This window comes from Oncorhynchus masou, chromosome 11, assembly GCF_036934945.1.
Source record: "Oncorhynchus masou masou isolate Uvic2021 chromosome 11, UVic_Omas_1.1, whole genome shotgun sequence".
NCBI lineage: Eukaryota > Metazoa > Chordata > Actinopteri > Salmoniformes > Salmonidae > Oncorhynchus > Oncorhynchus masou.
This window is the reverse complement of record NC_088222.1, coordinates 38,053,299-38,068,640: the sequence shown is the minus strand read 5'-3', so window position 1 is coordinate 38,068,640 and position 15,342 is coordinate 38,053,299. Positions and strand designations below refer to the sequence as shown.

At 41.5% G+C, this 15,342-nt stretch overlaps 1 protein-coding gene across 1 annotated transcript; it reads left to right on the top strand.

Moving 5' to 3' along the window:
• The first annotated feature begins 358 nt into the window (after positions 1 to 358).
• On the top strand, positions 359 to 12,629 carry zgc:77151 (uncharacterized protein LOC337153 homolog). Its single transcript, XM_064978447.1, has 10 exons — positions 359 to 474; positions 3,703 to 3,849; positions 4,113 to 4,220; positions 5,471 to 5,876; positions 6,154 to 6,272; positions 6,550 to 6,697; positions 6,954 to 7,006; positions 7,159 to 7,256; positions 8,930 to 9,062; positions 9,285 to 12,629. The coding sequence occupies exons 1-10, from the start codon at positions 454 to 456 to the stop codon at positions 10,752 to 10,754; spliced, it is 2,703 nt and encodes a 900-aa protein (XP_064834519.1). The 5' UTR covers positions 359 to 453; the 3' UTR covers positions 10,755 to 12,629.
• The last annotated feature ends 2,713 nt before the right edge of the window (positions 12,630 to 15,342 follow it).

Here is a 15,342-nt window from a genome sequence, read left to right as displayed (position 1 = left end):
CTTTGCTCTTCAAATTTCCCACACTATACGGTGAATTTATCATGTACAATACGAGCCACGATTACTTAAAATTATCACCAAGTATTTGTCTCCACGCATGCTCCGTGGTTATAGCCGACCAATGTATCAGCTCAACAACTTTGATATTACAATGTAACTAAACTTCATTGATGCAATACCATCGTGAAAAATAAAAGAAGGACATTTTTAAACTCGAACCACAATGACTTCAGGATGATAAAAATGTCCTTACATGAAAAATATCCACTTTCATATGAACAATATGTTATAGCCTACTCTCGCAAACAGCTTTGGCCACACCTAGATCCTGTCCTATTTTCACAAAAAAAGAGAAACCTTTTCTTCTTGAGCATTTGTTTGTGTGCCGGTGAGTTCCCGGCTGTGTAACTTGATAGGGGGCTCTGAGAGGGAATAAGGGAATGTGTTACTGCAATGGAGCAGAATGCAATACAGGTAAAGCCGACACTCACTTTATATTATTTTGAAATAAATCGTGATTTTCCTATGCGCACGCATGCCACTTTTACCTGTTGATATCGAAAATAAACCGACTGTGTGTCGGTCTCATTTTGATATCAGTTTGCCCTTTTTCAAATCTGTAATTTTGTTTAGAATGTCGAATTGATTGTTATCCTATCAAGCTAAAAAGACTTTCGCAATTACAACTTTGCTGGATGAGTCACAACTTTCCAAGGGAGAAAATAGCTCGTATATTATATTTTGAAAGCCCCACATTCCGCTGACATGATTATATGATTTTATTGGTCAGGGTTTGCAATTTAATTCAACTTCAATATGTCTATATTTTCTTCTTGTTAATGATTGATTTCTTTGTGTGTCGTGTCGACTACTTACGTTCTCCCTCTCTACCCCCACCCCCACATTTCCACATTAAAGACAATTTTATCTGACGATTCCGCAATATTAAGAAACTTTTATGCTTGTTTTTCAAACAAATCGATGGTATTGTAACTTAAAATCAAGTTTGGAGTAAGTCGAAAATTAATATTATACATTTGCAGTGACGTGATATTAAAGATTAAAATATAATCTAAGGAACAAGGTGGAGCAGTTTATTTAGCGAACAAATGGCCAACATATGGGTATAAACAAATCCCTGACATTATGCATCGTGTTTATTTGGTATAGCTCAAAATGGAATGTTAATATTATGAGGAAATCGCTGTACTTTGTACTTGAAATTGCGAGGATTATCTTGATTGTATAATACCAGGCCCACCAAAAACTTCTGCCGAATTGTAGGACTTCAGTAACAGTAGGCCTATATTGGTTTTATATTTAATATCAGAAAGGTTGAACATATATAGGCTATACTGCATTCATAATGATATTTAAGTTGTAGCGTATACAGTAATCATATGTTTCTCAAAGTTATGGTGGATATTATATGTTCCAATTATCTAATGATATAGGCCTACTTTTCCACTTCGTATAATGTTTTAATATTGTGTAGACAATGTTTTGTATAATAGGATATCCAAGGTCACATTGTTATTTTGCAGAAAGAACATATTTTCCATTCGTTTCTCTATTTCTGGAACAGCAGTGCAGGCTATATCAAATGCCACCATGAGCATTAACGTATCCTTTCAGTAGGTTCGTTTTTTCCCCTTCAAAATCCTTCTCAAAATTGAAAATCCAGTTTTATGTGGTTTAAGGATTTACTGTAAAATCAGCCTTGCCTCGTTTTCACCACTAGTTGGCCAAGTGATCAACGTGTGCACGCACAGCTCGGTTCCTGCTGCATTGGAAGGGGGGTAGGGGACGGGGTTGCCGACAATGGGCGGGTACGAGGGGTGCGAATTTTAGCTTTTTCCTCATTTAGGCAGCTAGGATATACCCTATAATATAACTACAGGGGTGTTAATTGATTTATTATCTATTTTTAGATTAGGCCATCAGAGTTTAAGGTCTATATGAATTAAAATAGCCTGTTACAACACATTTCTTCATAGTTTTGATTCATCACAAAACAAGTGTTTTATGTTGGATATCCAATTGTATCCTTTTATTTTTTATAACCCTTTCAAATGTGCATACAGTCACATCCTACTATCTGTGAATAAGGATTGCCTACTAAATAGATTAGATGTGGGTATTAGATATTTTGGAATGGGTATTGGTGCATGGTGACACTAGGGTGGAAAGCAGAGCGGGCTCTGTATTTGGCCTAATTCAGATATTGAAAGCCATTGTAATTTAGTGAAAATGGCTGTCCTTTGTGGCCAGTAGCAGCGAGGTTGCTCTCATATAGAGAGCGATATATTGAGCAGAACAACATGTATGAACTAATGTTGATAAATGGGGAGGAATGCAGGCCTTTGCCAGGAATATTTGGTGGAATCTGAACGTTTATGTTCATGGCTCAAATGGATAATTGGTATCATGTGAATGTGTTTTTCTGTATACGAGTTGTTTGACATTCAAATTGTACACATAAAAGGGATGACATCTGTATTTGTTTGAGTTTTGCAATTTAAATGACATTTCCCGTGTCTAGATTACGGACATTTGTGATGGGCTCAGAAGTTAGTTGTACTATTAGCTTTTTTTAATGATTATTGTTTACATTTATTTAACTAGGCAAGTCAGTTGAGAACAAATTCATATTTACAATGATGGCCTAGTTGTACTGGGTGATAACTCACAAAACTATAACAAAAGAAGACTATGATTTCTGGGATTTTTCACAAAATGTAATCCATATAAGGGTCCTTTTGGAGGAAGGATTATTGACATATATTTGACATTTGTACCTTCAAGCATGATTGAACAATTATTATTTAAAGTTGGAATATTTGTGACATTTTGGCCTTACCAAGGCCTCTAAGAGTGTATGAAACATAAAGTTCCAAAGTGGGATTTCAGATACTTTCCAATTTGTAAGTATTACCAAACAGTAAATGTGAAACTATATTCAAAATGGTCGCCCTCTGCTGGTGATTTGCAGGATGTACAATGATACAAGTATGATGGCTGTGATTGGTGACATCGCCTGTTCGACAATATAATTTAAAAAAATAGCCAAATCATACTTTTTATTGTTTCAGTATTGATGTTTATATTCCTGAATTAATGTAGTTTTTTAAATCAAAATACTACTCATTGCTGAGCAAGCGGTACAGCTAAAGAGGAAACATTAGAGGCTTAAAGACAAAATTTCCCAAATGTTTAAACTTCAATTAATTATTCCTCAATTATGCTTTAAAAATGACCCTTCTATTGATTACATTTTGTGAACATACTAAAAATCATGGTCTTGTTTTGTGAGGAATCACCCTATTATTCAAATGGTATATTATTTTCTGTTTAAAGGAAGTTGATTTTATATAGCAGATGTCAGGAGCTTAGTACTTAAAATATTCTGAACTAAATTCTTAACAATTTGAATAAGATATGTGGAGCTTTTCAAGTCCTAGTCACATGATTATTGTTCCCAGTACAATTGCTGAATAAATTACAAGTACACATAGTTTTGTTGTTTGTTAAACTGAGTTGTATTCATACCATATTACAATTTCTCTTAAATGGACTTCATGAAAATGGGGAACAAGACTACATTTACATTATGGATCGAGGTTGATTTAGATCACATGCCCTGTCATTGCACAGACGGGAATGGTTGAAATACTCTGGCCTCTCTCTCTCTGGCTCACACAGTGGTTAGGTGCTCCCTCCTACCTGCGCGGCTCATTTGCCTTCTATAAGTCAGTGAGCTGTGGGTCCGGGTCCGCTGCCCAGGTCTGGAAACTGGGGGAGTTCTACTATGTACGCTGTGGCCCTGAAGAACCCGTGGGCATTGCTGAGGTATGAATTCTAATAGCTCTGTTAGTTTGCACATGATACTTGCCATACCAGGGGTGTATTCAGGGTGGTGACTGTGTAGAACTTTGCAGATGGATACTCAATATCTGTTCTTCCCTAAGGATTTCTACCTGATTATGAACGTTCTGTAACATTGCACCCTCATGAATGGACCCCAGAGTTTTGGGATTAATTTCTTCTTGTGCCGCTGTACCGATTACGTATTTATTATAAGTCGCTCTGGATAAATGTATTTCTTATTTCAGGTGATGTTACTGTGGGAGGACCAGGCCCAGTGCCATCTGCTGGCCAGCTCCAGACTCTACTTCCTCCCTGAGGATACTCCCAAAGGCAGAACCAGAGAGCATGGCGAGGTGAGTAGGGGGCAGGGCACCACCGAGCTCGATCGTTTTACATAATGTAGAAGTGTTCAAATCTAAACTATAAAAATGTTAAAACTAAGTACATTTTAAAGTCTACATTACTGTAAACACTGAGTGTGGTTGTCATACTCTGTTTCACCAAGAATCACACAAACTTACTGGCCATATGTCATTGCTAGACTAGCATGTCATATACAGCATATCTCATGAAAGGACATACTGTACTGTGCATTTCTTCCATAGTCAAATTTTGGCTTGGGTTGATGCAATAATGGATTGTGTGTGCCTGGCTTTTAGCCTACTTGTTTAACCACAAGTGTTTCACAATCTCAATTTACAAATGGTTGCCACATAACTAACTATTAACAAGAATCTTTAGATTGGTGTGTCACTTTTCCCCTTCTTATTTGTGAAATGTTTTTAACTTGCACAATTCATGTATAATGAAATGCATTCTTACTAAAGTATGTTCTTCATACCTAAAGTTTTAAAAGTGCATACGAATGGCAAAGAGTAGTTCTATGAGATGTTATACTTGTATTTTTATTTATTTATTCCATTCCCCAATTATATATATTTTTTTGCTGGGATCATGAATCCCAGGTTTTCCAAAGTCTCCTATTTCACTATAGTGCTATGTTAATCATAGTGAAAAATAACATCTTTAGAGGGGAGTCATGGTAAAAAAAAATTACCTGTTACAGTTTGTTGTTAATTTATTCCCCTATAGTTGGAGGTGAATGTGAAAAATGTGTGAGATAGGCCAGCTTGCTTCTATCAGTGGTATAGGTGTGTAGTGCCTGAGGCAGAAGTGCTGTGGATCATTGTCACTGGTGTCAAACGGGTCTGGGAGGCGTAGGAGAGCCCTGATGGCTCTTCATGTGCCACAGGCCATTGGTACTCTGACTGGGAGAACTTAATCTTGTCCTATGTGGTGAAGAACTGTAAACCAACCACATTCTGTGTCCACTAAAGAAACGGGTTAGGGTTAGTAGGGTTACTAACTTAGTGAAGTCTAAGGGAATTTCTTCAAAGCAATTTGTTTTTGCATGGGATGTATTTCAAATCAAATTTTATTTGTCACATACACATGGTTAGCAGATGTTAATGCGAGTGTAGTGAAATTTCCTTGATTCTTAATTTCTTTTTTATTGGTGGCCCTTTCTTTGAGGAGGGTATGCACAAATAAAGTAGTATGGCTTTAATGGGGATCTAAGTGTGTGTGTGTGTGTGTCCCTCAGGATGAGGTGTTGGCTGTCTCTAAGAAGATAGTGGTGCGGGTGGAGGATCTGGTGAGGTGGACCTGTCCGGAACCTCAAGGTTGGAAAGGAGGCAGCCAGAAGTCCAGCAGGACCAACGGTCATCACAAACCCACCCCTATCATTACCAACGGAGCCCCAACGCCATTCAAAGAGAAGGGTGAGAGTGAGCGTCTAGGGGTCAAGGTGCTCAGCTACCCCCAGTACTGCCGCTTCCGCGCCCTGCAGAGGCGCATCCAGGACGAGGTAGGGTTGGGGCTCCAGAACCCCCATCTTCTGGCCCTGGGAGGGATCAGAGTGGCCCAACACAACACACAAGTCCTCTATTGCCGGGATACCTTCAACCACCCCACCCTGGACAGCAACACCAGCGTCTGGACACAGCTGGGTGAGCAGCAGGCTGGGGGAACTTGATCTCTCTATGAATGTAAATGTGGCCAATGGCTGAAGTGATTATATTTTTTTAACCCTAATTAGACAATGGAATCTAAAATGTGTGGACAATAAATTCAAATGAATTAATGCAACCTTAAACTATTATATTAACTCATTTACTGTATGCTGTGGTCATCTTGTTATTTTGTACTTAGTTCAATGTTTTTTGAAAGGCAAATTATTATCTTGTTATTTTGAATTAGGATTAAATGTATATCTCTCATTCCAAGGATGCACCTCTCTTAGCTTGAAGGGGCGACCCCGCAAGAGAAGAGGCAGGCCAGAAGGCCAGAAAGCTATGGAGCCACCAGCCCTCAACCAATCAGAGTCCTGGATAGAGAGAATGAAGGTACACTTTGTTTTGTTCTAATAACTGTTGACATGGCTACATACATAACTTTCAGATGTCTTATTATTCACCTCATATTCACTTAGAAATGACTTAATATCATAGTAATTACCTTTTAGGTTTCTTTGTCATGAAATGCATCAGAATACACTCTTTATGCCAAGTAGTTACTATTCTTAGACGTGAGAATTCCACATTTCCTAATAGACACCAACTGGAATTAGGGCTGTACAGCATTACTAGATGTAGTATTGTTATAACCTTACGTATCCTGTAGGAGAATGTGATGGGCAGTGTGGAGATGCACTGTGAGGAGGGCTGTCTCCCCCACCCTGATGAGCAGCTGTTCCTGGATCAACTCTACTGCTACATGGAGCGCTGCGGCTCACCCATCAGCAAGGTGCCCAACCTCGGCTTCAAGAAGAGTGAGTCGCTCACTGATGACTTCATCAACCACCATTAATACTCCTACCAAAGGTTTTGAATACAAAGGGTCCTTTGCTGTACTTTCAGTTTGATTTGATGAGTTTTCCCTACGGAGCTAAATAAAATGTTCCCACCATGCGGTTCTGTCTTTGAACAAGCTGTATATCTGTCAGCGTTGTAAACCAGACCGTCAAGGCCACAGCTCCTAGGACCTATGATATGCTTTAACACTCTTGTCTGTCTCCGTGTCTACAGTTGACCTGTTTGTCATGTACTCTGTAGTCAAACGGCTGGGCGGCCATGAGAGGGTGAGTAGTGAAGGCCATCGTTCTGTATCATCCACATATCTTGTACAATAGTGGTACGATTGCAATATCTAAGCAAATTAGTTCATGTTTATGGAAATAATTAACGGTCTAAAAAAACTACTTTTAAACCATTTACAATCTCTCTCCTGTAGGTGACGTCCCAGCGTCTGTGGAAGAAAGTGTATAATGAACTCGGAGGATGCCCGGGCAGCACCAGCGCAGCTACCTGCACCCGGAGGCACTATGAGAGGTGAGGCAGGAACACTGCTTGTACCCAGACCAGTTTACATTGTGCCCCACCTAAAGCATGCCTATTCTTCTTGTGACAAAAGGAAACCATGTTTATAACCACAGTGCACAATATAACCCAGGCTTCGGCTGTGCGAAACACTGATTCAGGGGTCTGATATGATTTAATAAACAAACTCAATATATACTATTTCTCTAGAATTATAGGCTAATGCAGGAGTCTCCAACCTTTTCTAACATGAGAGATACTTTAAAAAAATTAAACTTCACGAGCAATTTTTTTTTTTCTCTCTAGCTTTCAAATTGGCACGTTCTTCTCTTCTCCTCTACAACTCTTCCCGGGGTCCTTAGCGTACGGGAGGAAGTAGTGCATAGTTTCCTGTCAATATACCTGGTAAAATAATGGTTCATAAACAACTCAAATCTGTCATTTCTTTCCCAAGTTTTGTTTTATGTTTTCCCAAATCAAGTTTTCTCAGTTGTATTTTCCTGGTTTAGATTTGTCGAAATTACAATTGTTCATAGAGAAACAACAAAATTGAATGCCAATGCTTAAATCACATCAGACACTTTTTATATATTTATTTTTTTAGGTGTGGAAGAAAACAAACACATTGAGTTTTGAGTGTAATTATCCTTTAATTTCTGATCTGGCCCTTTAATTGCACATCTAGTGAATGTGGGGTCTCATCTGCCTGTCCAGTGATGGTTTTGTACTGTTGCTGATGATTTCAAGCCAAAGTTTGCAAATAAGATACAAATGATATACTTACTCATAATATACAGTGCATTCAGATATCAATCAGACCCCTTGACTTTTTCCACATTTTTTTGTGTTACAGCCTTATTCTAAAATGCATAATTTAAAAATCTCAGTTTATAAACTATCACATTTACGTAAGTATTCAGACCCTTTTACTCAGTACTTTGTTGAAGCACCTTTGGCAGCAATTACAGCCTCAACTTCTTGGGTATGATGCTTCAAGCTCGGCACACCTGTATTTGGAGAGTTTCACCCGTTCTTCTCTGCAGATCCTCTCAAGCTCTGTCAGGTTGGATGGGGAGTGTTGCTGCACAGCTATTTTCAGGTCTCTCCAGTGATGTTCAAGTCCGGGCTCTGGCTGGGCCAGTCAAGGACATTCAGAGACTTGTCCCGGAGCCACTCATGCATTGTCTTGTCTGTGTGCTTAGGGTCATTGTCCTGTTGGGGGGTGAACCTTCGCCCCAGTCTGAGAACCTGCTCCAGAGCGCTCAGGACTTCATCAAGGATCTCTCTGTACTTTGCTCCGTTCATCTTTCCCTCCCATTTAATTGAAGGTTTTAGGGAAAATATTTCTGTCAACCCACAAGATGGTTATCACATCAACTGGCTACACACGGAGTGATAGACAAACGCGCTCACCACACAGACTGGGGCAATATTGTTTGAAATTAATTGGCAGATATTATGTTTAGTTTTGGCTAACCAGGGGTGGGATAATGTAAATGTTGGGTTGATAGCAGCAGCTAGCAGCTAGTTACTCATTGGTGGGCTGACCTATTAGAGACCCCTAGGCTAATGGGCTGTACAGTACCTGGTTGAAATCCACTGCATTTTAGGCTTTTCGGCATTGGTGTTTCCTTACAAAACGCGTTTTTCATTTTGGAACTTTTGGTTTTGTGTATTTCCCTCAGGCTGATGCTTCCCTATGAGGAGCACATACATGGAAGAGGAGCAGAACTCAAACTCCCAGCATCCACAGGCCCTATCCGGGGCAGGGGGAGGAGACCGCTGGTGAAGAAGACTGCAACCCCCACCCCTCCTCCAGTAAGTGTCTGCTCATCTCTCACTCCACATACAGTTCATTGTTGACTTGCTCAGTTCATGTCAGTCATTTGATATTTGATATGCTGTCATCGCTAGTTGTCTTGGCTTGACCTGAATCTGATGTAAATTAATGTATTCTATTACATTCTAGAGGCTAACATGAGAATCATTCAGAAAGTGTAACTGAATCCATCCTCATGTATGACATCTCTCTCTCACTAGACTGTTTCTCCAGACGGTGTGGTGGTAGTGAAGAGGGGCAGGGGCAGACCTCCAGGCAAAAAGAACCAGGCCAAACTTCTAGCCTCCAAGGCCAGTCCTGTGGTCCTGTCTCCCCCAGCCAAACCCAGCCTGGACCTAGGGTCCAAACCCCTGCAGGACCCCTCTCTCCAGTCCCTGTCTGTGTTCCAGGGGCTAAACCTGGCCAACATGCCACTAACCCCAGAACTGTCCCCCATGTCTGCCCCCTTCCTCCCCCTCCTGCCCAAAATGGAGAGGGAGGTAAAGGTGGCGAACGGGGACACTCTAGCACCATCACCCACTCTGTCTCCAGCAAATCTCCTGTCTGATCTCTCCAGGCTCCACGCAGCGGGCTCCCTAGGAGGGTTCAGGCCCTCTAAAGGCCCCTGTCCCCTGGATCTCTTTAGGAGCCGACTGGGCCTCAATAGCTTAGATAGCCCTGGTCTAAACACCCAGGACCCTGCCTCCCACCAGCCCTCCAGCTTCCACCTCCAGGCCAAAGCAGGGAGCTCAGATACCCCCCTTCCCAATGGGGACCAGCCCCATCTGCAGTCTCACCACCAGTGTTTGGGGTGTGGGCTTGATGAGGCAGCCCAGGGGGGAGGCAGCAGCAGTACTAGCACCAGGGAGGGCCGTAGCAGCAGGCCTCCCCTGCCCCCTCTCCGGGTCCTACCCCTGGATCTGGACTGCAGCCTGCAGGTGCGCCAGCTGATGCATACACGGCTGGGCTTGGCCCAGCTTCACTCCTTCACCAAGCGGCTGTCGGAGGTCTTAGCCCAGGACCTGAGTGGCAAGCCCTGTCTACCCATCACCCCTCCCCCAGAGCAGGCCCTACCGCTCAACCTCAGCAAGCGCTCCACCACCAGAAGATCTGCGTCTGATACTGGCTCCAGGATGGCTGCAGGGGATCAGGAAAATGGTGACACCACACTCCCCTTAGCTAAAAGGCATAGAATGGAGTCGTGCGAGGAGGCTGAGGACCTGAGCTCACCCAGCAGGGCAAGGGCTTTCCTCCTGGAGCTGCCTTGTCACACCACCAGCCCAGACACCAATTCTCCATCTCCCCAGCTCTGCCTCACCGAGTCTGGGGAAGGTTCTGGAGACACCCCTCTGGAGAACCAGGGCAGGACGTCTGACTCTGAGCCAGTAATCCAGGTGAAGGTGGAAGAGAACTGGAGGGAGAGCAGCTTTGTGGAGGTGGAGCCTGTGGAAGACTGCTCTGTAAGAACAGAACAGGAGAGGGTGGAGAAAGAGGGAGGAAATATAAAGATGTGGGAGAAAGAAGAGAAGATGGCAGTTGAAACTGTTAAAATGGAGGATGGTATTCAACAGCAATCGGAGGAGGGAGAAAAGTCAGTAGTGGAGGGGAGTAAACTGGAGAATGTAGAAGAAGAGGGTAAAACCATAAATATGGAGGATGCTTTATCAGAGAGGGGACTGAGGACTCCTTAGCCCACTCTACAAGTGGCTCTGGGGGCCAACAGGAGGATGAGGAGATGTGATGTTGAGGCTTCTGTCAAAGGGCCAGGCCCAGCCAAGGTACCTGAACAACTGCACACAACCCCAACAGCCTCACGACTAACACCGACAATCACTCCTCCACTCTCCCTTATGGGAGGTAACTCTCAAACATACAATCAAAGACTAAAATCCTGTGAACTCAGTAACGACACACACACCTTTGAAAACACTGCCATTTGCCTTGACACTATTCAATGATCTAATTCTGTACATTGTATGATACTATGCATAATACAACTTTCGGGTTTCATCTAACTTGAATTATGTAGCTATATTAAAGCTTAACTTGTGTTCTACGTTCGTAGGAAATACTATAGTTTTTTTCTTCTTTTCTTCTTACTGTTAAATGAAGTATATTACAAAACAATCAGTTGGTCAGAGGTTTTTATAAAAATCCACTCCCTTCCTGGACCAAGTTTTTCAAAAGCATCTTCAGGAGAAGTTCATCGTTAGAACCATAGGATCAAGGATACTAAAAGATGTGCCTTAAATCTCGTGTGCTCTGATTTGTAGTCATTCACGGAGTCACACGAATGGCAACAACCAGGAAAACATCTGTTTGTTTCAGTCTTGCATTTATTACTTCCTGTATGTTTCCAACGACGGCAGGATTTGCACTCCTACTGTACTGGTTCCCTTTCCTTCCATTTATGCGGAAGTCACTTACAATATTTATTATTTAACTTTCTGATGCCAATTGTAATGTATTTTAATGTCTGTCTAGTTTCAAAAACAATATTCTGACACCACTGGCCTGGTTAACGTGAGATTTAGTCGTTGTTGCCTTATTCCGAGTCAATTGACACCAGTAATTCTGTCAGACAGATATCTGAAATGCCATATTTTGTTTACGGTAAACTGGGGTGTGCCCAGACCAGATGTACAGTAGCAGGGGGATTTTATTGACTATGTGTTACTGTATGATTACAATAAAGAGAGTAAAGGTTCTCGGCTGTAGAATTTTACAAAAAATATAACTTTTCTAAAACCTACAAAAAAAAGTTTTCCTGTTGATATCCTTATTAAATATTTGGTTAAACAATTACAGCTGGTTGTGGCTCAAACTGTTTTATATTGAGCGTTTATCGTCATTGCAGCCTGGTCTATTTCTTTGTTTAAAAGTGTCAGCATACCATTGAGGTGAACGGTCCACATGCCAGCCATTGGGTGAGATGGCAAAATGTAGTAGTTGAGCTATACATAATTTTGGTGTGGCAAGTTCCTCATTGAATTGAATAGGTATTTAATGCTTTTACTGAAATAGTTTGTAGCTTTTTGACGTTATTATTTTAATTATAGAGTTTAAGATCAAATGTTTAAATTTCAATCATGCATGAAGACGCAAAAACATTAAGTTGATTGTTCTAAAGTACTTTGAACACTTTGTAAGTACTTTGTCTGACTGGTACTTTATTAGTTGGTTCACGGTATACCAACTTCCGGAATGGTTCAAATGGGAAAGAGTATCTTCATTCAACTTGAAAATATGGTCATAATTCATAGAAAAGAAAATGGCAGCATGTGGAATTGATTTGCAGTCGACTCCGACCAAGTGGCTTTTCTTCCCCCCCTTGTTTTATTTCTTGAGCTACAGAGTTAATGTCATGTAGTTGTCTTTATTTAAATCTGCATCAGTTGAGCTCATCTTGTTCATGGAAGAAATCTGTCTCAAGTATTCATTTCTCTGTGTATTAGAGTACGGCCAGCACCGTGCCACACCTTGACTCCTGTACTCGATGACAATTTGATTTATATGGTTGTTTCAACCATTTGTTTTAACACTGTATATTAAATATGTTTTTCAGATTTTTGCACAAGTTTATAGACTGAGTATACAACATATTAAGAACACCACTTTCCGTGACATAATGACCAGGTGAATCCAGGTGACCGCTATGATCCGTCATTGTTAAATCCACTTCAATCCGTGTAGAGGAAGGGGACCCTTGAGATGGATTGTGTATGTGTGCCATTCAGACGGTGACTGGGCAAGAAAAAAGATTTGAGTGCCTTTGAATGGGGTATGGTAGTATCGGTTTGTGTCGAACTGCAATGCTGCTGGGTTTTTCACATCCAACAGTTTCCGGTGGTGTCAAGAATGGTCCACCACTCAAAGGACATCTAGCCAACTGGATCTGGGAAGCATTGGCGTCAACATGGGCCAGCATCCCTGTGGAACGCTTTCAACACCTTGTAGAGTCCATGCCCCGATGAATTGAGGCTGTTTGGAGAGCAAAAGGCCAACTCAATATTAGGGAAGATGTTCCTAATGTTTCGTATACTCAGTGGAGCTGTTTTGCCAGACACGATGACTAATCCTGGTCTATAAAATCTATTTCAATGGAGATTCCTCATTGTGCTTGCTTTTTAGTCCAGGAATAGGGTTAATCTGTGTCTGGGATATTGCCCCTTTTATTGTAGGAAAAGGTCTCTTTCTGTAATGCAAGAAGTATAGAGACTGACAGTTTCCTAAATTGACCACTAGATGGAGACCACAGGCCAGCACTGTCCTATGCGAGGCCTGACTGTGTTGTACAGTCCTGGAGGGGAGGAAGGATATTCTACACTACAGAAGTAACAGTTGAGTTTGCTACAATGCAAATGGCATAATGGTATCGCAAATAATTTCTTGAGACCTTCCAGAGAAACAGATGATGTGTGTGTGTGGGGGGGGGGGGGCAAGCAATTATTTAAAAAACATCAAATTTAATTTCAGTAGCCCTAGTATTGCTTTAGTGCAGGGGTGGGCAACTCCTGTCCTCGAGGGCCTGAAAGTCTCACACTTATTCTCCGTCCCTAGCAAACACAGCTGATTAATCAAATTGCATTCTAAACCAAAGCTCATGATTAGGTGACTATTCGAGGCAGGTGTGTTAACTCGGGCTGGGGCAAAACAGTTACACCAATCAGGGTCTTGAGGACTAGAATTGCCTACCCCTGCTTTAGTTTAATATTTATTCTTCACACCTTTATGAATGAATTGAATGTCCCACAAGCACACACATACTTGCATACTTTTCCATATCATATACACCCTGCATTCTTGTTGATGGAAGCGGTTCCTGTATTCAATGCCACAGCCAGGCTGGACACTTTGTGTAAACAGTCACAGCAAAAAGGAAATGAACACATTCCAGAAGCCACCAGATCATTGCTTTGTTGTTCTTGGCACCACACAGTAGAGAGTTAACTGGGGTCCAGGTATGGGCAGAGATGTGTTATTGTCTGTTTAGCCATGTCATGGACAAGCGTCACTTTTTGTATTGCTTTCTATAACGGGGATTGCTGCCCTGCATTTTGGGAGCCGTTTTTGTCGAATACTGAAATTCCTGTCATTCAGCTACTATCTGTGGTCCGAATTTGTTTTCCAACTTAGAACTCTCTCTATGAGTCCAGGCTTCACTGGTCTGGTATATGGATTGTATTTTTCCTGCACAGCAAGAAGTTAACCTTTTGGGAGGTATAAATGTTAGTCCTGTAATGCTGGCCTCCTAGTCTCAGACAGACTCAGACAGCATGTATTTTCTCCACACTTGACTAAGGTTGTGTTGACTAAAGTAACACTGAACGCCTCTTTCAGCACAAAGCGGATCGTAATATTTTGGGATTTACGTCTGGTTAATAACTCTGGCACCTTGAACAAGATTTACGATCCTCTAAAAATAGTCATTCAAATAAACTTACCACTGAACTTATATTTTTCCCTATATTGGGCCACTGCTTTGATGTTAGTTTTTGTTCGTTATAGGATAGGATGTCCACAAGGGGAAATTGTCTTAGACACACATTTATGTGGAAAATAAAGCACAGAAGAAGGGATGTCTGACCAAATGAAGTGTCTTGTTTTTTCGGGCACATCAACCATCTGTCTGTTCTCCATGGCGGCAGAGTGAGAGAGAGGGAGAGCGTTCAGGGGGGCCTGTGTCTGAACAAGACTTATAAGGACACCCCGTGATTGTTTTCCTCTTAGACGTGAGGGTGAGTCAGTGATAGAAAATTGTTGTTTGTGCATGCCTGCCTACAGTATGTGGCAGCTGTGGCAGACTGTTCCAAGGATATGGTCCTCATCCCTTATAGTCGGAGGACTTGGCTAAAGCACAACGTTCTGGGACTAGAGTAATCAGAGTGAGTGTAGAGTGGAGTTGAAACCAAAGCCTTTTGTCTTTGTCCACCTGCCATCTCTCCCCTTCACCCTCCAGACTTCCTCAAATAGAACCAGATCAATTCATCAATACCACTCTGTTATAAAGTCAGAACAAGCTGCTTATTTTCCTCAATCTAACTCTGTTTCTCCAGCCCAGTTTGAAAGTACTCTGAATGAATATGAAATCATGTTACTTTGATCAAATACGAGAAATTAATTCTAATGCTGTGGTATTTATTATTCGGACAGATTAAATCAACTAGTTTGTGATGTGTAATCCAGTTTGAGCTTGATGCAAAAGCTGCTGTTTTCTCCTCCCTTCAGCCCCGACAGAGTAATTTGGCCATTCAAAGACTCCATTAGAAATGAGAGCTT

What these genes read in the sequence shown, in the direction of transcription:
- zgc:77151 (XM_064978447.1), top strand. Translation starts at nt 454, where the DNA reads ATGGAGCAGAATGCAATACAG. An exon ending in AACCCGTGGGCATTGCTGAG is followed by an intron (nt 3,850 to 4,112) that starts GTATGAATTCTA and finishes TTCTTATTTCAG; the next exon opens with GTGATGTTACTGTGGGAGGA. An exon ending in ACCCGGAGGCACTATGAGAG is followed by an intron (nt 7,257 to 8,929) that starts GTGAGGCAGGAA and finishes TATTTCCCTCAG; the next exon opens with GCTGATGCTTCCCTATGAGG.